Source organism: Brassica napus, chromosome A9 (genome assembly GCF_020379485.1).
Source record: "Brassica napus cultivar Da-Ae chromosome A9, Da-Ae, whole genome shotgun sequence".
NCBI lineage: Eukaryota > Viridiplantae > Streptophyta > Magnoliopsida > Brassicales > Brassicaceae > Brassica > Brassica napus.
This window is the reverse complement of record NC_063442.1, coordinates 5,083,372-5,107,180: the sequence shown is the minus strand read 5'-3', so window position 1 is coordinate 5,107,180 and position 23,809 is coordinate 5,083,372. Positions and strand designations below refer to the sequence as shown.

Below are 23,809 nucleotides of genomic sequence, written 5' to 3'. Positions count from 1 at the left end.
TTCGAAGTCATCCCAAACAAGTTATGATTTCTCACATACTAAGGCCATTGTCAACTTAATAAAAAAAAGTGTGATAATTTTGAATAGAGGTAAAGAATAGTAATTCAACTAGTTTTCTGTAATTTTTTCTTTTCTTTTAGCTAAAAAATCTAACTACTATTTTAGAAATTAATGTGTAATCTGTTAACCTTTGAAAAGTAGTGACTCCCGGAACTCTTGTTTTCTAAATGCGATTTTTATATCCAAAAACCAGAAGAAAAACACTCGTGAGATGTCAATTTTTTTAGCATCTCCAACATAATGGACATACAAACATACACTGGACACGATATGATGCAGTTTGGTTTCATGGTAGACAAATCAATTTCAATCCAACAAACCAAGTAGTATAACACTAGACCCTAGACATATGAAACGTAGCGAGACATCGTCCTAGTCCTTTTGTTAACCCGGACTTTTCAAACATGTTTTTTCTATTATTTGGTATAAAGATTTTGACTTTCACTCTTACATGTTCAAAAACTAGTTTGGGATTTGATATAAAAAAAATCTTGTATATGTATAATCGTCTGGAATATCATTTTACTGATAGTCCGTGGATTGAGTTACTGAACTTTCGTGGATTCAGTTCTTAATAAACCTTCAAATGTATGCGATTGTGGACTTCGTTTAAAATCCGAATTGTGTGTATGAACATTTATTTGACTAGCTGTGATGTTCTCATGGTCACATAATGACAATTAATGTAATTTAACGAACCATAATTGAATAAATAAAAAAAACGATAATAGAAATTAATTGTAACGGGATAAATAAAACTTACGCGCTGCATGACTGAGAGTAAGTTGAATATCGTTCAAAGATAATACAAAAAGTCATGCATTAACAAATTTATTACTACATTTTTCGTTAACCAATGACCGTTATTTTATTTTTAGTACCTACTACTATATACTTTGTCTCGCTTGTATTCATATGCTATAGCGTCGGAGTTGACATTTGCCCTACTTTATGGACGTGATGATTGTCCAATGTCACATTGGACACTTATAATGCCCATTTGATTCCCCAAATTCGTAAACTATAACCTAATTTATTGATTTAAAACGTTATTATAGGATCCAAATCCTACTTAAAGTCGATTATGCCCATTAATAATGGATATCATATCAATTTGTGTATGCATAAAAAGAGTTTTTACCTTTTCAAAATAAGGCATAAAAAGGTTTTTACCTTTTCAAAATTACGAAATCAGTAAAGAGAAAATAGTGGGGGGGGGGGGGGGGGGGGGGGGGGGGGGGGGGGCGTAGCTACTGCTGAAAAGGCCTGTCCTGTCGTGCCTACGAAAGAACGCATTATACACTCCAACTTTCTTTTTCTTTCTCGACTAGTGGATCTTGTATCTATATTTTTTTCCTAAGCATGTTAGTTATGGTCTTGTATATAGTATATACAGATATACTAATCTCATAATTTACACTTACCTTTGGAACCGTGCATCTGATGGGAATCGATATTTAGCTACAGGTCTATTTTATAGAATATCTTAATTAATTAGCAGGGATAATTTCCGTTAATATAAAATAATTACCTATATATTTTATGGGAAGATAATTACCTTTTATACTGATAATTTTCAACTGAGAAAATAATTTGAGCTCCAGATTTTTAGTCATAAACTAGTTTTTAATTTGTATGACGTAGTTACAGATTGAATATGAATAGATTCATGTTCATAGTTAGATATAATATATATTATATACTTATATGTGTGATGATCAAGTAATCAACATGGAACATCACTGTAAAACAACAAACCTAATTTAAAAAAAAAAAAGAACAACAACAAACCTGCTTTTTTTTCTTTTTTTTCATTATCTCTCTTGTTGCGATATAACTGTTTGCCCTTAAATAGTCTATAAATCTTTGGGTAATTATTTTGATTTCCAGTCTCCAGAAAGAGATATAAATATAGTTTTGTTTTCACAAAAATCCATGTTTTATCACTCAATTAATTTGTAAATACAAGTTGAGATTTTAATTTTTTTTAATTTATAGAGATATTAATTTACAAAAATTTTCTTATTTAGATTTTTTATTTTAAAATATATTTATTCTAATTTAAGAAAAATATTTGATTTTAATGTATAAACATTACTTGCTATTTATTGAAATTTGACATTTATATTAATTCTATTATATTATTTGTATATGTAATATATATTGCATAGAACTTAAATGTGATTTTAGATCTAATATTACTAAATCTCATTAAAAATATATTAAGTGTTAAAAAATATAAAAATAATTCCACTGTAAATATAAAACAAATAATATAATAATAAGTTTTTACTTATATAAAATATGTATAAATATAAATTTATAATTTTAATGAGATTATATATTTACATATATTTTTTTAAAAAATTATTATCTTATTATTTTATTGATTTGTGTCAAATTTTGAAATGGTCCAAAATAAGACCGACGAAATTTATTAGTTTATAAAAATTATTAGTTTGTCGAGTATATAATTTATAAACTGCTAGTTACATTAAAAAGGAAGTTTTATGAGTTGCTTACTTTTACTAATGTTTCTAGAAAGCTTTTGCGTAAATACATAAGTAGAAAAAAGCAGAGATATTTTGAATTGTTGAAGCTAAAACAAAACCATTGATCTCAAAGTACAATAAAGATAGAAGATCTTATAGCATCAATCAAAGGGATTCTTGAAAGAAAATATGAGAGATTGATTATACCTGCTGTCCCCCAAAACGGTATCGTCTTACGCGTCTTAGTGGAGAAAGTGCAATTCTAGCTGACATCTTTTCTTTTCACTGAAAAATGACTAGTATTTTTTGGGGGGAAAATGGGCACTGATCTCTGATCTCACTATGATAATGGAGCTATTCGTGATACAGAGAATGGTTGTTAAGTTTAAGAAATCAAGATTAATTATATTTAGTCAACGCAAATATTATTCGAGAATAAATTCTGGCCATTTCTTTATTCAAAAAAGGAAAGAGTTAAGAAGAAGAAATTGAAATTGAAATCATAATCGAATAATTTGGTTCTGTAGTGCGACTGAAGCAACTGTGCTCAGTAACGTGAAACCCCCGATAGATTTAACCATCGAGTTTAGTTGGATGGATTATAATGACGACAATTATGATTAAATAAATTATGGGACATGGAGTTGTGACGTACTGGATAACGAATGTTTAAATGTCGAATTATGCTGACGACGAACTAATATATATTTTTAATTTGGCTTATAATACAAAAATTGAAAGATAAGAAGAAAAAGATCAAGTGTTAATTTATGCGAGTTGCAAATAAAAATAAGATGATGAATTTTGGATAAGCGGTGGCTAGCGATTCCCTAGATCTCGCCACAAATCACTCTATCTCTGCTTATTATATCTAGGCAAACAAACTAATAATTCAAGATGAAAAATAATACAATTTAGGGTTCACTCATACACAACCCTAATAACATGAGAGCTACATTTTTCTAGCATGTTAGTTGGGTCCATTGTGATACATACGTTGCTCTTAGTCACATGCTTCTTAATTTTTTTTGTAATTGTCCCTTAACTAAGTGAAATTTCAAACTATACCACGAGGCCAATGAAATTTCAACGTACACAAACCTCGAAATGATATAACACTAGAAGGAAAAACATTGGTCGAAATTCGAATATATAGAAAGTCATTATCATCAGAACATAAAAGATTCCAAAATCTTTCCATTAGATTTTCTTTTCCTTTTTTGTACGAATATAATAATAGATACGATTATAATGTAATAAACAAGGTTAGATTAAATCTAACTAATCTGAAGTAGAGATCCATGATAAGTCCACCGTACCTTCATTTCTCACGACCCCTAAATTATTATTCTCCGTTCCAGAAGCAACCGGTGTCGTGTAAACATCGGATCTTTCAACCGGTACCATGTCTAATCCATGCATAGTATTTAGGGTTGGCTGCGTCATCGATGACGAAGAGGCCATAATGTTTTGAAGCCCTTCAAAGTTTGTTCCCACGTCCACGTGTCCAACACCATTACTTGTTCTCAAGCTCAGCGATTGATCTCTTAAAGGGTTTGCGATGTTTTGCGTGTTCATGTTAAGGAGAAGACTCTGGTGATAATTTGTAGAAGGAGGATTTAGGTAAGGATGACTCGTTGATGATGGTGGGATAAGTTTATGAGGAAACGGTTTCAAGGGTTGTGAGGATGAAGAAGAAGGGCCAAAGAGATCAAATCTAGACCTTGGAAAAGGAGAAGATGATAATCCTGAGAAAGGATTAGAAGGATTACCAGTGAACTCTTGAACCATGGCTCTGAAGTTTGAAGTGTCGGTGGTCAAAACAGTCGTAGGCGCGCGTCTCGAGACTCGAGATCTCTTCTTTAGATTCCTTGTTGTGGCCAGACCGTTTTTCTTGTCGGTAGGGACAGAACATATGGGACTACTTGTGTTTGTGTCCGAAGCTACTCTCAGATCTTGTTGAAGTGGATTTGTGAACAAGATTGGTGGTGGTGGTGGCCTAGAGCCATCGGTAGGCTTCATGGTCGTTGTTGACAATAGAGGACTATCTGTTGACCAGCCGGTGTTGAAATAGTTAGCTATGAGGGAGTCAAGCTGTGTTTGACCGGCGATGTTGGCGGAGACGGTGGTTGAGTTGTTGAACAAAGCGGATATTGATTGATCTGCGCGTGAGTCGTACTCTTCTTGGTCTCCACCACCACCGCTTGAGGATTGCATGCTACTACTGTTGCCTGAATCCATGGCAGAGATAAAGAGAGAAAGATAGATGATGGCTTAAGAGAGAGAGATAGGGTTATGATTATTATCTTTTTTGGGTGCAGAGAAACTTCAAGAAGAGGAGAGTGTGAAAGGAACCGATGCGTGTGGGAGAGAGAAGCCAATAAAAAGTGGACATAATTTTTTACACTATTTACCTTTTTCTTTACTTGAAACTTTGAAACGTGGAACTACGGTTAATTACATTTTCGTGTATAAAATTTTGACTGAAAGAGAGAGAGGGGTGATCGAATTAGGTAACTACGTTGTTTGATCGTTCACAAGAGCGGTTCGTGGTAGATACACATGCTAACTAACCTACTGAAATTAAGTATTCTACCACCTATAATATCGAATTAGCAATTTATACTAACACTTCTATTCTAACACCTTTATACAAAGTTCATTGTCATCAACTTGTTGAAACGGTTTATATTTGTTTACACAGCATCATCTATAGCTGTGTGACGCTATATAGGTGTTGTTTTAGCAATTTGTGTAGGTGTTGTTTATAAGACAATTCTCACACCAAAATACCATAGAAAGTTTTAAATACAACTTTTGCCAAAAAAATTTAGATACAACTTGTTTAAAAGGGCTGTCTATGTTTTTCTAATAAAAACATTTTCCTTAAAAGGTGATTGCCCCAAAAAAAAGACTACACCAATAAACTTCTAAATGTAATTACTTGACATTAATACAAAATTTTAAAAGTATTGCGATTAAATTCAAAGTATATCTTTGTTTTTACCAATGCGTGCTCTGAAGTGTGGTATCTAAATGTGAATGGAATAAGAGAAATGGTAGACGGGATTTACCAACATTGACCTATGGGAGGAACAACTTATTCATGGTTTTACAATTTATTTATTTAGTTTCTAAAAATGATCACTAAATGATAAAAGTGTAAAAGCAATAAGCATTGCTCTTTTATTCTTTTTCAGAAATTATAGTTACCTTTTAAAAATAATATCATATTATAAGAAATTTTTCCTAGATTTAACTATGTAATATTATTATAAGAGATTTTATTTGTATTTTTCTGTCTATTAGAATTATATTGTATCTGTGTTTTCTAAAGTGGAATTTTAATGAAAGGCTAATATCCAACAGTCGGCATCAATATGTACTATATGTACCAGATGCGTAATTACATTTGATTAGTAGAGATACATCAAAAGACACAAGTTGTCAAACAGAGCACATCTTTTGATCGGGTTCATGATGGGTGATGCCTAACCAAATTAAATCTAGAAAATGAACAATGTGTTCCTGATTTAATAGTTATCTTATGGTTGAAATTCATCAAAGGCAAAATACTCCAAGTGTATTCTTACTCTCAAATCTTACAAAGGCATAACATAACAATCAGCTTTGATTTATTTGTTGGTATGTTATGTGTTTTCTTATATTAAAAATGGAATAAAATTACAATTCAAAATATGAAATAAATTTTAAACAGTATTCTTTTCATTAAAATCAAAATGTATTATTTCATTAAAAATGTCAAATATTTTTATTAAGAATATATAACACATATAAAATTGTATGATTTTACAAAAGACACTTATAATACAAAGAGAAAACATATAAATAAACCTTATATATTAATTGATCATAACATTGGCATAATGGTTTCTATTAATATTGTCATTGTATTCGAAATCAAATTCGCATAATATCTATTAAAAACTCAAATGCCTTTTTGATCAAACATTTTCTGTAAAAAAAACGGTAAATTATGTATTTTGTTTGGACGAACACGTATTTTTGAATTTCCCTTTTCAAGCGATTATCTAAGCTGTTACCCTCAGTTAAGCAATAATAATAATATTTTTCAAATAAAAATGACTTCATCCACTATAAGAATACTTTTGTTTTGTCCGTTAGGTTTTGTTGGTTTCCTCACTGGTTTGATGCTTTGAAATCTAATCATTCGCCGAGCACCATCACATGATATCATAATATCTACATCTACAGAATAATAAGTACACCAAGATCATTCAGTATCTATTGTATTTACTCTTTTTCATGATATGATTTAATTTACGCGAGTAGGTAATGCAAGTTATCTAAATGATAACTGCTTTGAGTCTTGTAATAACAAGAATATATTCATGTTTACATCAATGTTAGCTTGTAAACAGATCGAAGTGTACAGATGTACCACTATTTTGCTATATACTATATGGTAATTATGAGTGTGGAATAACGCCACGATAGGAATAATACGATGACAGTCAAACAAGCAGCATTCAACAAAAGAAGAAGGGTGCAGGTAATTGGTCAAAGGTGGTTTTGTTCCAGACAAAGATGACTTAACTATGAGAAGCTCAAGATCCAATGCAGTTGACAAAATGCTCGTGTTCTTTCAAACAAAACCGTTTTGTCAAAATCCTCAAGAACGGGGTTTCCTTTATTATTAACGAGGGACCACATCTCGAAAAAGCCGGAGATAAAAAGAAAGAATGGGCTTTACAATTTGCTCAAAAAAAAAAAAAAGAATGGGCTTTACAATATACATGGGCCTTAGTTACAAGAGTTCTACACTGTCATATTTTGGTTTGACGCTGTGAGTTTAGAGAAGAGAGGATGAAAAGGAGAGTGTATAGATGCAGAGCAATTAAGGACCGTTCGGCCACTTGTCCTAAAGGACTAAGCATCTGCTCTCTGATCCAGTTGAGAGAACGAGAGAGCCTAGTCATACCATGACTCTGGTTTTGTCCGGTTAGGACTACTTTTATTTATGTAGCTTGTTCATCAGAACACGCTTTGTTACGTAAAAAGAAACATACGTGCTCTCCATAAAAAAAATCTAAAAATGGAATCAATTGGAGAAAGCTACTATCAACTGGGCGGGGATAGTACAATTATTAATGTTTTTTGAGTTATAAAAATGTTTGTACATAAATGAGATTGTGGTAATGCTGTTGTTAGCTTTAAAACATAAAAGAACATTTCCATTTTACTTGGAAATAATTAGAATGCCAATGCTACTAGTTAATTGCCACTTGAACCGCCTGATTAAAAAGGTTTATCAAGGAACAATTGAAGTAATAAAAGGATGAGAAATTAAACAGAGACATGCTCAAGAGACATACACAGAGACCAATATGCTAACAACTCCTAAAGAACAGAGACAACTTGCTAGGAATGACACCATAAAGTTATAATACGTACATGAGTTCCTTCAAATATAAAGAAGGTTAGAGAGCCTTACAACATTTTAAACCACCAGTACCTAAGAGTTGTTGTGTTGAGGTGGTTTTGTAGCTCTTTCCAGATCAATCTTGCAATTTTCTCTAAGCTCTTTCATGGCTACAAAGCTATCCTGCTGCAGATTATCAATCACAATGCACATCAAACACACAGAAGCTCTGGAGAAAACTTTTGTTCTGAGAATCTAGTAGAAGGCTCTGGAGGAACTTACAAGGCGGCTGCCTTCACGAGCCAAGATGTCATTCATGTTAAGAAAGAGAGATGTCCATTGACCCATGACATCAAATTCTACATCTGTTGGCTCTTCTTTACTATTCCTTTGGATCAAGCTACTAGTTTCTTTCTGGCTCTTCTTCAGCACTGTAGTCAAACACAAGTTCATGTAACCATTATCAATCAAGAGTTTTGCAGTGTAATGAGAAGACTTACCAGACAATCGACCTTTGATGTCCTGGTAGTTAAGATCAGACCAGATATATGCAGCTGAAGACATTCATTACATCCACAAAACTAAGTTAGCTACCACTATTAAGAAAGAGACATGATCAGTAAAAAGAACATTGAAGAATCAGACAACCTTTGAGGCAAAAAGAACAAGAGCAAGATCTAAGCTCATCATCAGCTTCCACATCGTGGTTTACAATCCCCATACTGTCAACAGGCAACACGCCCGTTCCTTCAGTAGCCACCATCGCCAACCTATCATCACTTTCTCTATTGCTGCTACCGTACAAAGTCTCCTTCAAGTCTTCACCAGTAACAGCATCGGTTTGACTAGCAAAGTCAGCAACGTTCGAGCCCTTGTTGTCACACTCTCTCTGACTAAGTTCCACCACAGCATCATCACCAACTCTAATACCATCAACTGCATTGGTTTCACCCTGAGACTCCTTTAAATTCTCAGAATCAGCATCAACAACAAGTGAGCCATCGTTTGTATCAGTACTCCTAGTACTCTCCTTGACCAAGTCGTCCACGACTAAACACAACCTCTTGGAAAACTTCACACCAGAGCCTTCACGAGCAAATGTCTTACCGGAATCGTCTCCAGATTTCAAAAGAAAATCACTCAGAATCGAAGATAGTCCTCTCTTGCTTGGAACAATAGTCATATCACACAAAGGGAGACGCGTTTCCTTGGACACTAAGCTGCAGCTATCTCCAGTCATCTTCACAGACAAGCAAACACAAAAAGATGAAAACTTTACCCCAAAAAAACAAAAACCCTAAATTCTAGAGTAACAATTCACAAAAATCAACAAAACCCTAATCGAAAAATTCAATTCGGAAGCAGAAACTGATAGAAAATGAAGAAGAACCCTAAAAAAGAGAACTTTTACCCCAAAAACAAAAACCCTAATCGAAACCTTCAATTTCAGAATCAGACACTGATATGAAATGAAACGATTCGTAGATCAGAAGAAGAAAATTAAAATCAACAAAAGACAAATCGATGGAGTTTGGGTTACTGGCATCTGTCGGAAAAATCTTCGTTTGGTCGGAGAAGAAGAGCTTCGGTCGGAGTAGGGGTGAATTAGGGTTTTTGAGGCGGGAACCTGTGAGGATTATTCGAATAGGCGTTTGGTTAATGGGCCTTAATTGCTTAATATAAGCCCGATAATGTAAAAGCCCAATATTTAAGTGGGCCCTATATTTAACCAATCTTTTTACTCTTTAGACAACGATGTATGTTACTGTACTTGAAGATGAGATCATATCTAGATATCCTCGAGAGGCGCGCCAAAAGCGGTCAAGATTTTATCCACTTATAACTGACCACGTCATCTACCTTGTCCTAAAAACAACTGACCGCGTCATCTACCTTGTCTTTAAAGCATCCCCTTTTAACAAAAAAAAATCTAGAGATTTCGTTTTTTAATGTATTTACCATAATTCAACTAATTGAACGGTCTCCTCTTCATCTTCATCTCCTCCACCGTTTCGAAAATCTTCATTTGATATTTTCTTTCTCTAATGGCGTTGGAAGAGTTTTCCGAGATAGCTGCGGCGAGGAGGATTCAGAGACTGTCGTCACATATCTCTCCCGCTTTAACGGAGCCGCCGCAGCTGCAGACGGAGGCGTGCTCTTCGCGGTCGAGGAAGCTGGTGGTCAACGGTCAGGCGTTGTCTCTCTACATGAAGGGGAAACACAGGGATATTCAGGAGAAAGTGCACGAGTTTTACAATTCTCGTCCCGATTTGCAGACGCCGCTCGAGATCTCCAAGGACGATCATCGAGAGTTGTGTATGAGGCAGCTATATGCGCTTGTGAGAGAAGCTGGTATAAGGCCGTTTAGGTATGTGGCTGATGATCCGGCCAAGTATTTCGCGATTATGGAAGCTGTTGGGAGTGTGGATATGTCGTTTGGGATCAAGATGGGTGTTCAGTACAGGTTAGTACTACCTTTTGCTCCACAATCCATTAGATGTGTTATTGTTCTTGATGATGAAAGTTGTTAATAGGTGACAATTAATAAGTAGATTGGCAAACTCTTTATATACGGATATGAGATATTTATCTATTAACACTTTTTCTAAGCTCAAGCATGGACAATTATAAGAGCAACATTTACAAGATTATACTGTTACGAAAAAAAAAAAACATTTACAAGATTATGCAACATCGAGTAGTTCTGATACTATATGTAAATTCAAACTTATCCAACATCGAGTGGTTCTGATATAATGTAAATTCAAACTTTATCATATGATTCCAATTTAAAATGATTTGACACTAATATTTTTATATTAGTTTTTTTTTTCCAACTACCACCAATAATTCATTAACAAATGTTTCTTTTTTTGATAAGTTCATTAACAAATGTTTTGTCACGGGATCGGTCTTCTTGTTTTATATGTCTATGTATAGTCTTTGGGGAGGCTCTGTAATCAACTTGGGAACAAAGAAGCATAGAGACAAGTATTTCGATGGCATTGACAACTTAGACTACCTTGGCTGCTTTGCTATGACTGAACTCCACCATGGTGAGTGATGACTAATTAATACTGCATGTGTATGTGTCACATTACTTTACTAACTATCGTCTTTTTTTTTTCCTTTAACTCAAGGGTCAAATGTTCAAGGTCTCCAGACAACAGCCACGTTCGACCCCATCACAGACGAGTTCATAATCGACACACCACACGATGGAGCCATCAAATGGTGGATAGGAAACGCGGCAGTCCATGGAAAGTTCGCCACAGTTTTCGCCAGGCTCATCCTTCCAACGCACGACACCAAAGGAGTCTCAGACATGGGCGTTCACGCCTTCATAGTCCCCATAAGAGACATGAAAACACACCAGACCCTCCCAGGCGTCGAGATTCAAGACTGCGGACAGAAAGTAGGTCTGAACGGAGTCGACAACGGTGCTTTGCGGTTCCGTTCCGTGAGAATCCCACGTGACAATCTCCTCAATCGCTTCGGAGATGTTTCACGAAACGGCAAGTACACAAGCAGCTTACCAACGATCAACAAAAGATTCGGTGCAACGCTCGGTGAGCTTGTAGGTGGCCGTGTAGCTCTTGCGTACTCATCCGTTGGTGTACTCAAAGTCTCGGCCACTATTGCTATACGTTACTCGTTGTTAAGACAACAGTTTGGTCCTCCGAAGCAACCTGAGGTTAGTATTCTTGATTACCAGTCTCAACAACACAAGTTAATGCCCATGTTGGCTTCTACCTATGCGTACCATTTCGCAACTGTGTACCTCGTGGAGAAATATTCGGAGATGAAGAAGACTAACGATGAGCAGTTAGTTGCTGATGTCCATGCGCTATCTGCTGGTCTCAAATCTTATATAACGTCGTACACCGCTAAGTCGCTCTCGGTCTGTAGAGAAGCTTGTGGAGGACATGGTTACGCAGCTGTTAACAGGTTTGGAGGCTTGAGGAATGATCATGATATATTCCAAACATTTGAAGGAGACAACACAGTGCTTCTACAACAGGTAAGAAACTTTCCACCTTGTCTTGAGAGTGAATGGCCATGCTTATAGTGTTTTGTGTTTTTTTTTCTTGTAGGTGGCTGCTGATTTACTGAAGAGGTACAAAGAGAAGTTCCAAGGTGGGACATTAACAGTCACATGGAGTTACTTGAGAGAATCGATGAGCTCTTATTTGGCTCAGCCAAATCCAGTTACAGCTCGTTGGGAGGGTGAAGATCATCTAAGAGATCCTAAGTTCCAGCTAGATGCTTTCCGGGTGAGTTACTTCTAACTGTATATAAATTAGGCATGCGGGTTCGGTTTATTCGGTTTTGCCTAAATCTTGCCTTATTTAAACTGATTAAAGTTTGGTTTGGTATTTGGTTAGTTCGATTTGAAAATCCTCTCAAATTTAACAGGAGTTTTTGAGTTCGGTTAGATCTTGGTTTAATTTTGTTTAAAATTCGGATAAGTTTGGTTAAATTTGGTTAGTTCAGATAGTTCAATTACTCCGGTTCGGATATTTGGTTAGAGTTGGTATGGTTTGGTTATATTTTTTTTTGAAAACATAGAAAACCAAAGTAACTACCAAATAGAATCCGACCCGAACCAAACTTGAACCAAAAACTGAAAATTTTGGTTCGGCTTGGCTGGTTCGATTCGGACAAAAATCCCAGGCCTATTATAAACTTCTCTGGCTCTCGTTGACTTCTTCCATCAACCACACTAACATTTTTTCTCCACAGTATCGAACATCACGTCTCCTACAAAGTGTGGCAATGCGTTTGAAGAAACACAGCAAGACACTTGGAACATTCGGTGCATGGAACAGGTGCTTGAATCATCTCTTGACACTAGCTGAATCTCACATTGAAACAGTCATTCTCGCCAAGTTCATCGAAGCTGTTAGAAAGTAAGTAACATACAAACACACACATACATCTACCCCTACAAATCAAGTTTAATAAACTGTCTGTTTCTTTCAGGTGTCCGGACCCAAGTGCAAGAGCTGGTCTGAAACTAGTATGTGATCTTTACGCATTGGACCGAATATGGAATGATATAGGAACGTACCGAAACGTGGACTATGTGGCGCCTAACAAAGCCAAGGCGATTCATAAGTTGGCTGAGTATTTGAGTTTCCAAGTAAGGAACGTGGCCAAGGAGCTAGTGGACGCGTTCGAGCTGCCTGATCACGTTACTCGAGCGCCTATTGCTATGCAAGCTGATGCTTATTCACAGTATACTCAAGTTGTTGGATTCTGAAAATGTTGAAACGAATAAATATATTTATGTCTCAAGATTGATGATGATCTCAAGTTTGGAATATGTTATATAGTTACAATGTATTAAAAACAGAGTTAAGAGAACAAACAGAGGAATATTCTGTTGTTTGTTTGTTGATCTAAAGTTATAAAGTGGTTACCTTGCCTAATGCACATTAAATATTTTTTTAAAAGAGAAAATATAAAATAAAAACATGAATTTATTATTATTCTAAATCTAGATATATCAATTATAAATAAATAAAAACTGAGAGAAATACACATAAATCTGAACTTTGGAGTATATATTCTATAGTTACAATGTGTTAAGAACATAGTTGAGGGAATAAAACAGAGGAAAATTCTGTTAATGTTTGTTTGTTGATTCAAAGCTACACACAATCCAGAAATAATATTCTATTTATCTTTTCTAATTGTTTACTAAATATGTTTCTCAATAAAGAAATAATTTTTTTACAGTATCATAATTTATACAACTTGTCAGACAAAACGACACCGTTGTTGTGGATCTTGTCTTAAGAACAGGAAGACGTATAAAGTAAAGTAGAACAGAGGAGAAAGTATCCACCTTTATCACAATAAGTGGTGAATCACCGAAGCAGAGGCGATCTCGTGGATTCACGGTTACCGCCTTACCGGTGATTCATGGCGACGCCTAACGGTGTAAAGAGTCAGTCGAGGATGGGTCCCACGGTCTTGTTTTATTCAATATTGCTTACGCTTCAGTACGGAGCTCAGCCTCTGATCTCCAAACGCTGCATCGGGTAACCATATCTGGACACAACCTATGTAGTCTCTTAATCTCTGATATTTCACTTTCCTGTTATGTAATATCCTGCTCGAAAAAATGCGATCTTGGCTTGAATAAGTCTAGTCTAGAGATGGAATTAGAGTTCTTTGGCATGTGTTAATGTTATAAAATGCGATTGTTACAGTAAAAGCTAAGTCACTTCTTACCATTTGTAAGTGTTGGTTGGATCAATGTTTTTCAGGAAGGAGGTTATTGTAACTTCATCTGTCTTAACGTGCGAGATTGTTAAGGTACTGAATCCTTGTTTTCCTTTCTCCTTTTGCAATTATTATGAAAATTCAGCTGTTACGTCCTTTATTTACAGGTCATATGTGCTCTGATTCTCATGGCAAGAGATGGCAGCTTGAAGGGATTATCAAAAGAGTGGACCTTGATGGGATCTTTGACCGCATCAGGTCTCCCTGCAGCCATATACGCACTCCAGAACAGTTTGCTGCAGATCTCCTACAGGAGCCTTGACTCCTTGACTTTCTCGATCCTGAATCAGACGAAGATCTTCTTCACAGCCTTCTTCACATTCATCATACTAAGACAAAAGCAATCAGTTCAACAAATGGGAGCTTTGTGTTTACTGATCATGGCGGCGGTGCTTCTAAGCGTTGGAGAAGGGTCTAACAAGAGTTCAAGCGGCGGCGTTAATCCTGAACAAGTGCTGTTTTATGGGATTATACCGGTTTTGGTAGCCTCTGTGCTCTCCGGTTTAGCTTCTTCTCTATGTCAGTGGGCTTCTCAGGTGAAGAAGCATTCATCGTACTTGATGACGGTGGAGATGTCTATCGTTGGAAGTCTCTGCTTGTTGGTGAGTACGCTTAAGTCTCCTGATGGTGAAGCGATTAAAAGACATGGTTTCTTTCATGGTTGGACTGCTTTAACCATGGTAACTCCTGAACCATTCTGTTGATGTGAAACAAAAAAACTGTTAGCACTGATTGTTTTTGATGCAATGTGAGTGTTGTTGTTACAGGTTCCAGTTATAAGCAATGCTCTCGGTGGGATTCTCGTTGGCCTAGTTACATCACATGCGGGTGGTGTAAGAAAGGTAAAATCATTTAATTACACAGTCAAATATTCTTCAACAAAAGCTGAAATATAGTTTTTTTTTGAAAAGGGATTTGTGATTGTGTCGGCATTACTTGTGACGGCTCTGCTGCAGTTTGCGTTTGAAGGGAAACCACCTTCATCGTATTGCCTCGTGGCTCTTCCTCTTGTGATCAGTAGTATCTCACTGTACCAGAAATATCCATACATGGATAAGAAGAAGAAGGTCTAAGAAACCTCTTAGCATCTTTTTAGATTCTGCTAAATATCTTAGATGATGATAGTGATTCTTGGACCATTTCAAATGAGAATTTGTATTATTACAGTGATAAGTTAACACATTGAATGAGTCTTGTAATGATCTGAATCCGAGTTCTGAGATTTAATTACCACCAGATTTACCAAAACCTTTCAAATATTGTAAAGAAAAAAGAAGAATATTTATGATTCTATTGTTTCCTTTTAATTTTTATATAATCCCATTTAATCTTGTATATACCAAAAATATATCTTACCTTTTTAAATTTAGTATTTGTCAAAATATAATAAGAGAAATGTATAAACGTGATTGGTGTCACCTTCCCTAACAATCCAAAGCCTTCCGAGGATGACACATTTAGGCAATTACAAGCTGGTGTTCCTGGGCGATCAGGCCGTTGGTAAAACCAGCATCATTACTTGTTTCATGTACGGTAACTTTGACACCAATTATCAGGTTCGATTACTCCCCCATCTACATGGTTTCCATTGGAACATTTCTTTTTGGTCATCATTGGAGTTTTATCATGATCCTGATCTGTGGGAGTTTGCTTTTGTATATTGAAGGCTACAATTGGAATTGATTTTTTGTCCAAAACAATGCGGCATGAAGATACAACTTTCCGTCTGCAGTTGTGGTATATCCATCTTTTGATTCTTTTTGTTGTTCTTGTCTTGTAAATGCATCTCACTCATCAATTTATTGGCTCTGCCTAATCTACAATCATTCACTAGCAATACATATTAGAATAACATTCATGGACGATATAGGTTTCTCAGGTTCCATCATCTGATGTTCTACCATTAGCATGTAATTGACTATTAGTGCAGAGACGTTACAATGTCTATGATGTAACATTGTGTTCATGATATTGTAATAATTGATGCGCAGGGACACGGCTGGACAAGAGAGATTCAAAAGCCTGATACCGAGTTATATCAGAGATTCTTCTGTTGCTGTTATTGTCTATGATGTAGCTAGTAAGACTAATTACTCTATGCAACTTCTTTTTTTAGCATTGAAGTTTCAAAACCGGTCTTGTTCTCTATCTTCAGTTCTCAATAGTTCTCACAATGATGTAGATAAGCAATCATTTATCAACGCCTCCAAGTGGATTGAAGATGTCCATGCGGAAAGAGGCAATCAAGTCATTATTGCTCTTGTTGGTAACAAAACCGATCTTGTTCATAGAAGGTAAAATAAACTCAAAGTCAGATCAGTGTAGAGGGATCCTGAATTGCTTCATTTATTTGATTAAAAAATTTCAAATGAGGTTGTTCTTGGTGATTTAACAGGCAAGTTTCAATAGAGGAAGGTGATACCAAAGCTCGTGAGCTTGGAGCTTTGTTCATAGAGACTAGTGCAAAAGCTGGATTCAACATTAAGGTAAACAAACACACAAGACAATGGTGATGTATTCTCTTAAGTAAAACCTTGACTAGTTTTTCGTTTTGTTTTGAGTGAAGCCTCTGTTCTGTAAGATTGCGTCGGCCTTACAGGGGACTGAGACAGTTACATGGAGGAGACAAGAGGATTTGGTGGATGTGAACCTAAAGCCAATGACTAATTCATCTCACTCACAGCAGCAACAAGGAAACTGTTCTTGTTAAATGATATATTACATAGCTTTTTAATTAGAGAGTTAGGAAGACAGAAAAAACATTAATGCGATTTGATAAAACTATTGTTACAACAACCAAGAGCTTCTTTCCGTATGTAATAGTTTGTGAACCTGAGTGCAATGATTTTTTTGGAAATTTCAACAGTACAGTATGTTTGGAACAAGGCCATACAGGGAGAACAAATGAAAATAGATACTGTTTTCTTGATAAAAAAAAAGATATTGTTTTCCTTGAAGATATAAGTCTTATCACTGTAATCACAATTGCATCTGAGACATCAAGTTAATTAGACCACGCCACATCAGAGTCTTTTAGCTTTCTATAAGGTTGCCTTGCCATCCATATTGTTGATTTCTAGCACTACCCATTGGGTTCTTTAATCTTTGAGCTTAATCCATATTTTCCGAAGCCAAAAAGTTAGTGTGAATTTATTAGCAAATGAGGCTATAACCAAAAACGTTGTAATCTTTTTTCCTTATAAACAAAGACATGATCGGATAGAATTGTTCATCCAAAAAATTTTACCGATCAAAACTTGGTTCAAAAATATAGACAGTTAACAAAAAAAAACGAATTTTAATAACACAAATATATTATATCTGTCTTAGAAACTGGCTACTCCAAGGAATCTTCAACCATTTGCACCAGATTCAAGCACTCCTGCCACAAATCAGATTTTTAGGAGACATTTGTCCCAAAATTAATCTGTTAATTTTCTAAGCTGACAAACTTTCTACCTGTTATAGGATAATGAAAGGAACGTTGAACCTGTTATTTTAACAAAAGTACAACTCAGTTTTGATTTTGAAAAAACTGGTCTTAGTGGGATTAAACAGTTTGATTAATAATATAAAGGGATTATTATAATATTATGGGTCGGCGGGTGGGTGGGGGTAACGACAACGATGGATATACTCTATATCTCTTTGAATTAAGATAACACATAAGACTCTTCCTTTTTTTTTTCTTTTGGTTTTCTGATTCTCCATCGGATCTGAATCCGGATCCGACAACCCGACGGCAAAACGATGTCCAGCGCTGCGTCGGACGATGCGCACTGGTGCTACCACTGCAACAAGCGCGTCGTCGTCGAAACTCTAGACGATTTCGTCGTCTGCTCCGAATGTAACAAAGGCTTCGTCGAATCGATCCACCCGATCCCACGCTCGCCGCCGCTTTCCCCAGATCTGAGGGTAGAGGACTCCAGCATCGGCTCGCATTTCCTCCAGATGCTCCGTCTCTTAACCCACGCGCCGTCGCCGCCTCGGCTCGATGTGTTGTCGTACGAAGACGAGTTCTTCGGGTTGGAGATTAATAGCAGAAACGAAGAGGATGAAGACGACGATGAGGAAGAAGAAGAAGAGGATCGAGGAGAGGAGATGTTCCCGATCACGACGCGATCGATAACCGGAAGAAACCGGATTCTCGATTGGGCCGAGATTCTAATGGGAATCGAGGACAATTCAGATCGGTACGCTGTAAACGCGGCTGATTACGTCGACGACGGAGCTGGTTACGAGGCGCTTCTCCAGAATTTAGCGGAAGGAGACGGTGGCGGCGGTGGTGGTGGGAGGAGAGGAGCACCGCCGGCGGCGAAATCGGCGATTGAGGCGTTAGAGACTTTCGAGGTTTGTTCTGATGAGAAGATGATGATGGTTGTGGTTTGCGCTGTGTGTAAAGATGGAATGGTGATTGGTGAAACTGTTAAGAAGTTACCGTGTGGGCATTGTTACCACGGTAATTGTATTTTACCGTGGCTAGGAACGAGGAACTCTTGTCCTGTTTGTAGGTTCCAGCTGAAGACTGATGATGCTGAGTATGAGGAAGAGGAAGCGAGGAAGAAAAGAACCACCACCACCACCACCACTGCCTTGACCGACTCTGGTGCTTCTTCTTCTTCGGCTTCTTCCCGTTTCTAATGTGGGAAAGGTCTTTCTCTCTATATATGTGTATGTGTGTACCATTTCTTGCTTACTCTTTAGATTATAAAACTCTTCTTAGTCTCGGCATTGTTTTTGATTGCAAACATCAACAAAGAACACAAAATCCTGATGGGAAGACAGTTTAGAGATTGTGTATATGTGTTGTACCTCTCGATTCTTGATAGTAGGTCGGGTGTGTGTGGCGAAAGCCAATGGATAAAACTTGGTGAACTTGTTGAATTACCTTGATCATTGGTGAATTCCCGAAATAAATGAGACCAGAAGTTGTAACAAGTAGTCAAGTAGCTAGATATTGCACAGGGTTGTTTTTCTCCTAGTCGTAGTCACGTATAAGCTGCACAAAGGAGAAGAGCATTGAGTTTGTTTCAATCTAAAAACACTGGTACAATCACCAAAACAGTTGACACTCCTAACACATGTATCACTGCATGTCCAAAACAGCTTACCGGTGGTTCAGAAGGGAGCTGTACCACTGTTCGTGTTCATAGTATATCATGTAATCTTTTCTTTTTAAATGTGGAGATAAAAATTTGATAAATAGTTAGTAAAAACCACAAAATTATATTTTACTCCATCCCTTTTTCAAAGTAAGTTTTTCTAGTTTTTTTTCTTGTTCCACGAAGATAGAAGGTACTTCTTTATACTTTGGAACATTAATTGAAAATATTTGAATTGATTAAATTTTATTAGTGGAAAGTTATTGGAAAGTATATAATAAAGTAAAAAATAAATTAAATTATCAACATTTATTAAATTCTTAATAAGTGTGTATACTCTAGAAAATCTTATTTTCGAAAACGGAGGGAGTAATATACTTTACAACAATATAAATTAATATGTTAAAACAATGATTTTAGCAAAAAGAAATAAGAAAAATCTTATAATAAAGTCGTCAATATACAATGCCATGTGATAAATTTTGGATCATGGGTTTTTAAAAAAATTGGGGGGCATCACTAAAAGCCCAAAATACGGCCTTGAAAAATGGCGCCATTGACGAAGATATCAACACACGTGATGATCACGTGATATATCACACTTCACTCTCTCTTTCTCCGTTAGCAAAGAGAGACGAAAATATCTTCTTCTTCTTCACTGTAGAATCTTTGATGACGACTCTTATCTCCTCTCCTTCCCTCAAGCTTCTCCGATCACCATCCTCTCGCGAATCTCCGATCGGCGCCGCTTTCCTCGGAAACAGGCCAAAGGCGTCTCGGCCTCTCAATCTCCGTCTCCGAATGGATGCCGTTTCGAGTACTTCTGTTTCAAGCATTAGCGTTGGTGAAGACTTTCCACTAGACTACGAGCAGTGGATGCCGGTTACGGATCCGGATAGCCGGAGAAGAGCCGGCGTTTTGCTCCACCCGACGTCGTTCCGCAGTCCTCACGGCATTGGTGATCTCGGAGAAGAATCGTTCCGGTTCATCGATTGGCTTCACTCTACAGGCTGCTCCGTTTGGCAGGTGAGTTTCGTTGATTGTAAATTATAGATTGAGCTTCGAATCATTAATCTGTAGAGTAGGAGAAGCTTTTAGCCATTGATTTTGAACTTTGTTTTGATGAGCAGGTGCTTCCTCTTGTTCCTCCAGATGAAGGAGGCTCTCCTTATGCAGGACAGGTTTGTATTGCTTGTTTCCATGGGTTTGATTGTTTATTTCACTTGTGAGTTATTAAGTGCTTGTGATGGCTACTTGTAGGATGCAAATTGTGGGAATACGTTGTTGATTTCTCTGGATGAGCTTGTGAAGGACGGCTTGTTAATGAAGGATGAGCTTCCACTACCAATGTGCTAATCTTCTTCTATATGGGTTTTTAAGTAGATTCTATTGTTTTTGTATCGTCCCTCATTCTCGACTCTATATCTATCTAGTGAGGCTGATTCTGTGAACTATCAAACTGCTAACAAGTTGAAGAGTCCCTTGATAACTAAGGTACACATATCTGGGCTTGCAAACCATCTCACTCCTCCTTTATAGATCTGCTAATATTCAAATATTGTGAATTGTGATCATGTTTTTTTTTATAATCTGGAGTTAAATGCTAGCGATTGCGTTGTAGTCTAATTCATATAGATTCCATAAATAGTTGTAGTTTCAAACTAAGCTGTTTTGCTTAATATCTCTATGTACGTGCTTATTTTTTTTGGTGAAAGTAATCATATATTTCTTTATTGCTTATAGTCACTGATCTTGCTTGAGAAGTTAAATTTGGTCACTGGCCTTTTCTCAGGCAGCAAAGAGGCTTATTGACGGCAATGGTGAACTGAAGAGCAAATTGCAAGCTTTCCGTACTGACCCTTCTATATCATGTGAGAAATATACAGTCTATATGATTCGTTTGGCTAATCTGAATACCAAGTTCTCACTGAGGATGATCACTATGCATAGGTTGGCTTGAAGATGCCGCTTATTTTGCTGCTATAGACAATACTTTAAATTTATACAGTTGGTTCGAGTGGCCTGAACCACTTAAAAACCGTCATCTTTCAGCCATGGAAGCTATATACCAAAGTCAGAAGGAATTTGTAAGATTTTCGTGGCTTTTGCTAACTTCCTTGGATTTGATTTCTTTATGAATTAATGTTCTGTGAAAGCCTTTGGGATAACCTCTTCTTCTTTGCTGCAGATAGACTTGTTTATTGCTAAACAGTTTTTGTTCCAAAGGCAGTGGCAGAAAGTTCGTGAGTATGCACGGAGTAAAGGAGTCAATATAATGGGGGATATGCCCATTTATGTAGGATATCACAGTGCAGATGTTTGGGCAAATAAGAAACATTTCTTACTGGTAAGTAAAATTTTTAAATATGAAGGCAAACAATGTTGTTGTGTGCAAAAGGAGAGTGAGTTAGACTTTCCTGAAGGCCGCTTTTTTTAATCTTTTCCCAGAACAGGAAAGGCTTTCCGCTTCTAGTTAGTGGGGTTCCTCCTGATCTATTCAGTGAAACCGGTCAACTGTGGGGAAGGTTTTGATACTACTCACTCTCGTACTTCATATTATTGGTTTGATGCTTGGTTAGTTCTTCTCACTAGGATAAGTATGTTCATGGCCTATGTTTCTTACTAGTTTATGAATTATTTTTCGATGGACAATGGTCACAATATAGTAAAATAGTGTTACTGTAACATAGGCGACGTGAATAAGTCGTTGTCTTTTCCTAGACCATTTGCTGTACTTCACAATCCTGCCATAATTCGTTACCCTTCATTCTATCATATTTTCTTACTCACCATGGTATTGATTGACCTTTTTCATTCATTCTTTCGAAGCCCTCTTTATGACTGGAAAGCGATGGAGAGAGAGCGATTTTCATGGTGGGTTCATCGGATAAGACGTGCACAAGACTTGTATGATGAATGCAGGATCGATCATTTCAGAGGATTTGCAGGGTTTTGGGCAGTCCCTTCTGGTGAGTTAATCTTTAAACTAGAAAAGAGTGACTGATCATATTTGTTGGTTACATTATTGGGTTGTAACTTCACTGGTGTGATACTCTGCAGAAGCTAAGGTTGCCACAGTTGGAAGATGGAAGGTGCTTTGCTTAACTAACTAATGTAACTATAATAAGGTAAATAAATGAGGTTACAGAAGCTGTATTAATGTGTAGGTAGGACCTGGAAAATCATTATTTGACGCCATTTCAAGCGGTGTTGGGAAGATCAAAATCATAGCTGAAGATTTGGTAAGCTCATTTGACTCCGTTACAGAGACAGTCAGTAGTTACATAAAAGTTGACTTACTAGACATGTGCATCTAGTTTGAAATGAACTTGCTCTTGCTGGTAAATTTTATGGAGTATGAGATATTGACACCTTACCAAAACATGAGAGTGTTTGCTAATGGAGGCTACGTTTTAACACAAGACAGGGAGTCATTACTGAAGATGTAGTTGAGCTGAGGAAATCAATCGGAGCACCTGGAATGGCTGTCCTCCAGTTTGGTAAAACTGCTTGGCTTCCTCATGTTCTTCACTGTCTTTTATCATCTCTCAACCTACTTTGTGATCATTTTTTGGGGTTATAATATCAGCTTTTGGAGGGGGTGCGGATAACCCACATTTACCTCATAATCATGAAGTGAACCAAGTTGTATACTCTGGAACTCATGACAATGACACTGTAAGTTCTGTTTAAGCTTTAAATTGATTTTACTGAACTCCGGAAGAAATGTATATATCTCGTTGATTTTTTCTTGTTATATAGATTCGAGGGTGGTGGGACACTCTGGATCAAGAAGAAAAATCTAAGGTCATTTCACTAATTACTTAACACCTTTGAACAGATTGTTCTTTATGTTGGTTGCAGTTTATGATTGTAAGACAATCACAATAGCGATTTTTTTCACGTTACAGGCAATGAAGTACCTGTCAATAGGTGAAGAAGACGATATATCATGGTCACTTATCAAAGCTGCCTTCTCATCAGTAGCTCAAACCGCAATCATACCGATGCAAGACATTCTCGGACTTGGGAGTTCTGCCAGGATGAACACTCCAGCCACTGAGGTTAGTCAATTGTTTTTTTATCTAATTAAAGCTGTAGTGAAAATTTTGGAAAAGTTAAAGACGATAAGAGTTTGGTTTTGTACATGTGAAATACGCAAAGGTGGGGAACTGGGGTTGGAGGATTCCGAGTTCAACGAACTTTGATCATCTTCAAACGGAATCTGACAGACTTAGAAGTCTATTGTCATTGTACGGTCGGCTTTGAGGAAATCATCCTACATGGCAAAGAAGAAGGATCATCGCTCGTTTTCTTATTATGATAAAATGCTAAATAAAGTAAACCGAAGCATATATGTTTTGTTGAAAAGATTAATCGATTTATCTTGTTAACAGCCAAAACTTAATTCCAATCTGCATAAGGTAACCTTAGGTTGAATCAGTAACAAGTCTGTTTTC

General features: G+C 36.6%; 7 protein-coding genes across 8 annotated transcripts; 5 read left to right on the top strand and 2 right to left on the bottom strand.

Annotated features, from left to right (window-relative positions):
* Nucleotides 1–3,685: 3,685 nt before the first annotated feature.
* LOC106444831 lies at nt 3,686–5,038 on the bottom strand. Its single transcript, XM_013886259.3, has one exon. The coding sequence runs from the start codon at nt 4,791–4,793 to the stop codon at nt 3,834–3,836; it is 960 nt and encodes a 319-aa protein (XP_013741713.2). The 5' UTR covers nt 4,794–5,038; the 3' UTR covers nt 3,686–3,833.
* A 2,761-nt stretch (nt 5,039–7,799) lies between these two features.
* Nucleotides 7,800–9,637, bottom strand: LOC106415049. 2 transcript variants are annotated; one of them, XM_013855662.3, is made up of 5 exons: nt 9,368–9,637; nt 8,605–9,196; nt 8,457–8,510; nt 8,239–8,387; nt 7,800–8,142 (listed from the first exon to the last, which is right to left on the bottom strand). In XM_013855662.3, exons 2-5 carry the CDS (start codon nt 9,194–9,196, stop codon nt 8,050–8,052), a joined length of 888 nt encoding a protein of 295 aa, XP_013711116.2. In that variant the 5' UTR covers nt 9,368–9,637; the 3' UTR covers nt 7,800–8,049. The 2 variants fall into 2 exon arrangements, with proteins under 2 accessions (XP_013711116.2, XP_013711115.2); XM_013855661.3 differs by having other exon boundaries at nt 9,497–9,637.
* Nucleotides 9,638–9,862: 225 nt separating this feature from the next.
* LOC106414551 (acyl-coenzyme A oxidase 2, peroxisomal) lies at nt 9,863–13,388 on the top strand. Its single transcript, XM_013855186.2, has 6 exons — nt 9,863–10,420; nt 10,897–11,012; nt 11,097–11,977; nt 12,051–12,230; nt 12,700–12,866; nt 12,940–13,388. The coding sequence occupies exons 1-6, from the start codon at nt 10,002–10,004 to the stop codon at nt 13,217–13,219; spliced, it is 2,043 nt and encodes a 680-aa protein (XP_013710640.2). The 5' UTR covers nt 9,863–10,001; the 3' UTR covers nt 13,220–13,388.
* A 365-nt stretch (nt 13,389–13,753) lies between these two features.
* LOC106441261 (UDP-N-acetylglucosamine transporter ROCK1) lies at nt 13,754–15,497 on the top strand. The gene is made up of 5 exons (XM_048739508.1): nt 13,754–14,003; nt 14,232–14,280; nt 14,355–14,927; nt 15,015–15,089; nt 15,159–15,497. Exons 1-5 carry the CDS (start codon nt 13,885–13,887, stop codon nt 15,318–15,320), a joined length of 978 nt encoding a protein of 325 aa, XP_048595465.1. The 5' UTR covers nt 13,754–13,884; the 3' UTR covers nt 15,321–15,497.
* A 136-nt stretch (nt 15,498–15,633) lies between these two features.
* LOC106444833 (ras-related protein RABH1a-like) lies at nt 15,634–17,517 on the top strand. The gene is made up of 6 exons (XM_013886262.3): nt 15,634–15,803; nt 15,914–15,984; nt 16,239–16,327; nt 16,430–16,541; nt 16,643–16,733; nt 16,814–17,517. The coding sequence occupies exons 1-6, from the start codon at nt 15,696–15,698 to the stop codon at nt 16,955–16,957; spliced, it is 615 nt and encodes a 204-aa protein (XP_013741716.1). The 5' UTR covers nt 15,634–15,695; the 3' UTR covers nt 16,958–17,517.
* Nucleotides 17,518–17,743: 226 nt separating this feature from the next.
* Nucleotides 17,744–19,031, top strand: LOC125577761 (E3 ubiquitin-protein ligase CIP8-like). The gene has a single exon (XM_048739509.1). The coding sequence runs from the start codon at nt 17,998–18,000 to the stop codon at nt 18,886–18,888; it is 891 nt and encodes a 296-aa protein (XP_048595466.1). The 5' UTR covers nt 17,744–17,997; the 3' UTR covers nt 18,889–19,031.
* A 934-nt stretch (nt 19,032–19,965) lies between these two features.
* Nucleotides 19,966–23,752, top strand: LOC106414552 (4-alpha-glucanotransferase DPE1, chloroplastic/amyloplastic). The gene is made up of 16 exons (XM_013855187.3): nt 19,966–20,375; nt 20,480–20,530; nt 20,610–20,698; nt 20,783–20,843; nt 21,142–21,220; nt 21,300–21,436; nt 21,538–21,696; nt 21,798–21,874; nt 22,179–22,318; nt 22,410–22,441; nt 22,517–22,591; nt 22,777–22,849; nt 22,939–23,027; nt 23,112–23,156; nt 23,261–23,413; nt 23,514–23,752. The coding sequence occupies exons 1-16, from the start codon at nt 20,022–20,024 to the stop codon at nt 23,616–23,618; spliced, it is 1,719 nt and encodes a 572-aa protein (XP_013710641.2). The 5' UTR covers nt 19,966–20,021; the 3' UTR covers nt 23,619–23,752.
* The last annotated feature ends 57 nt before the right edge of the window (nt 23,753–23,809 follow it).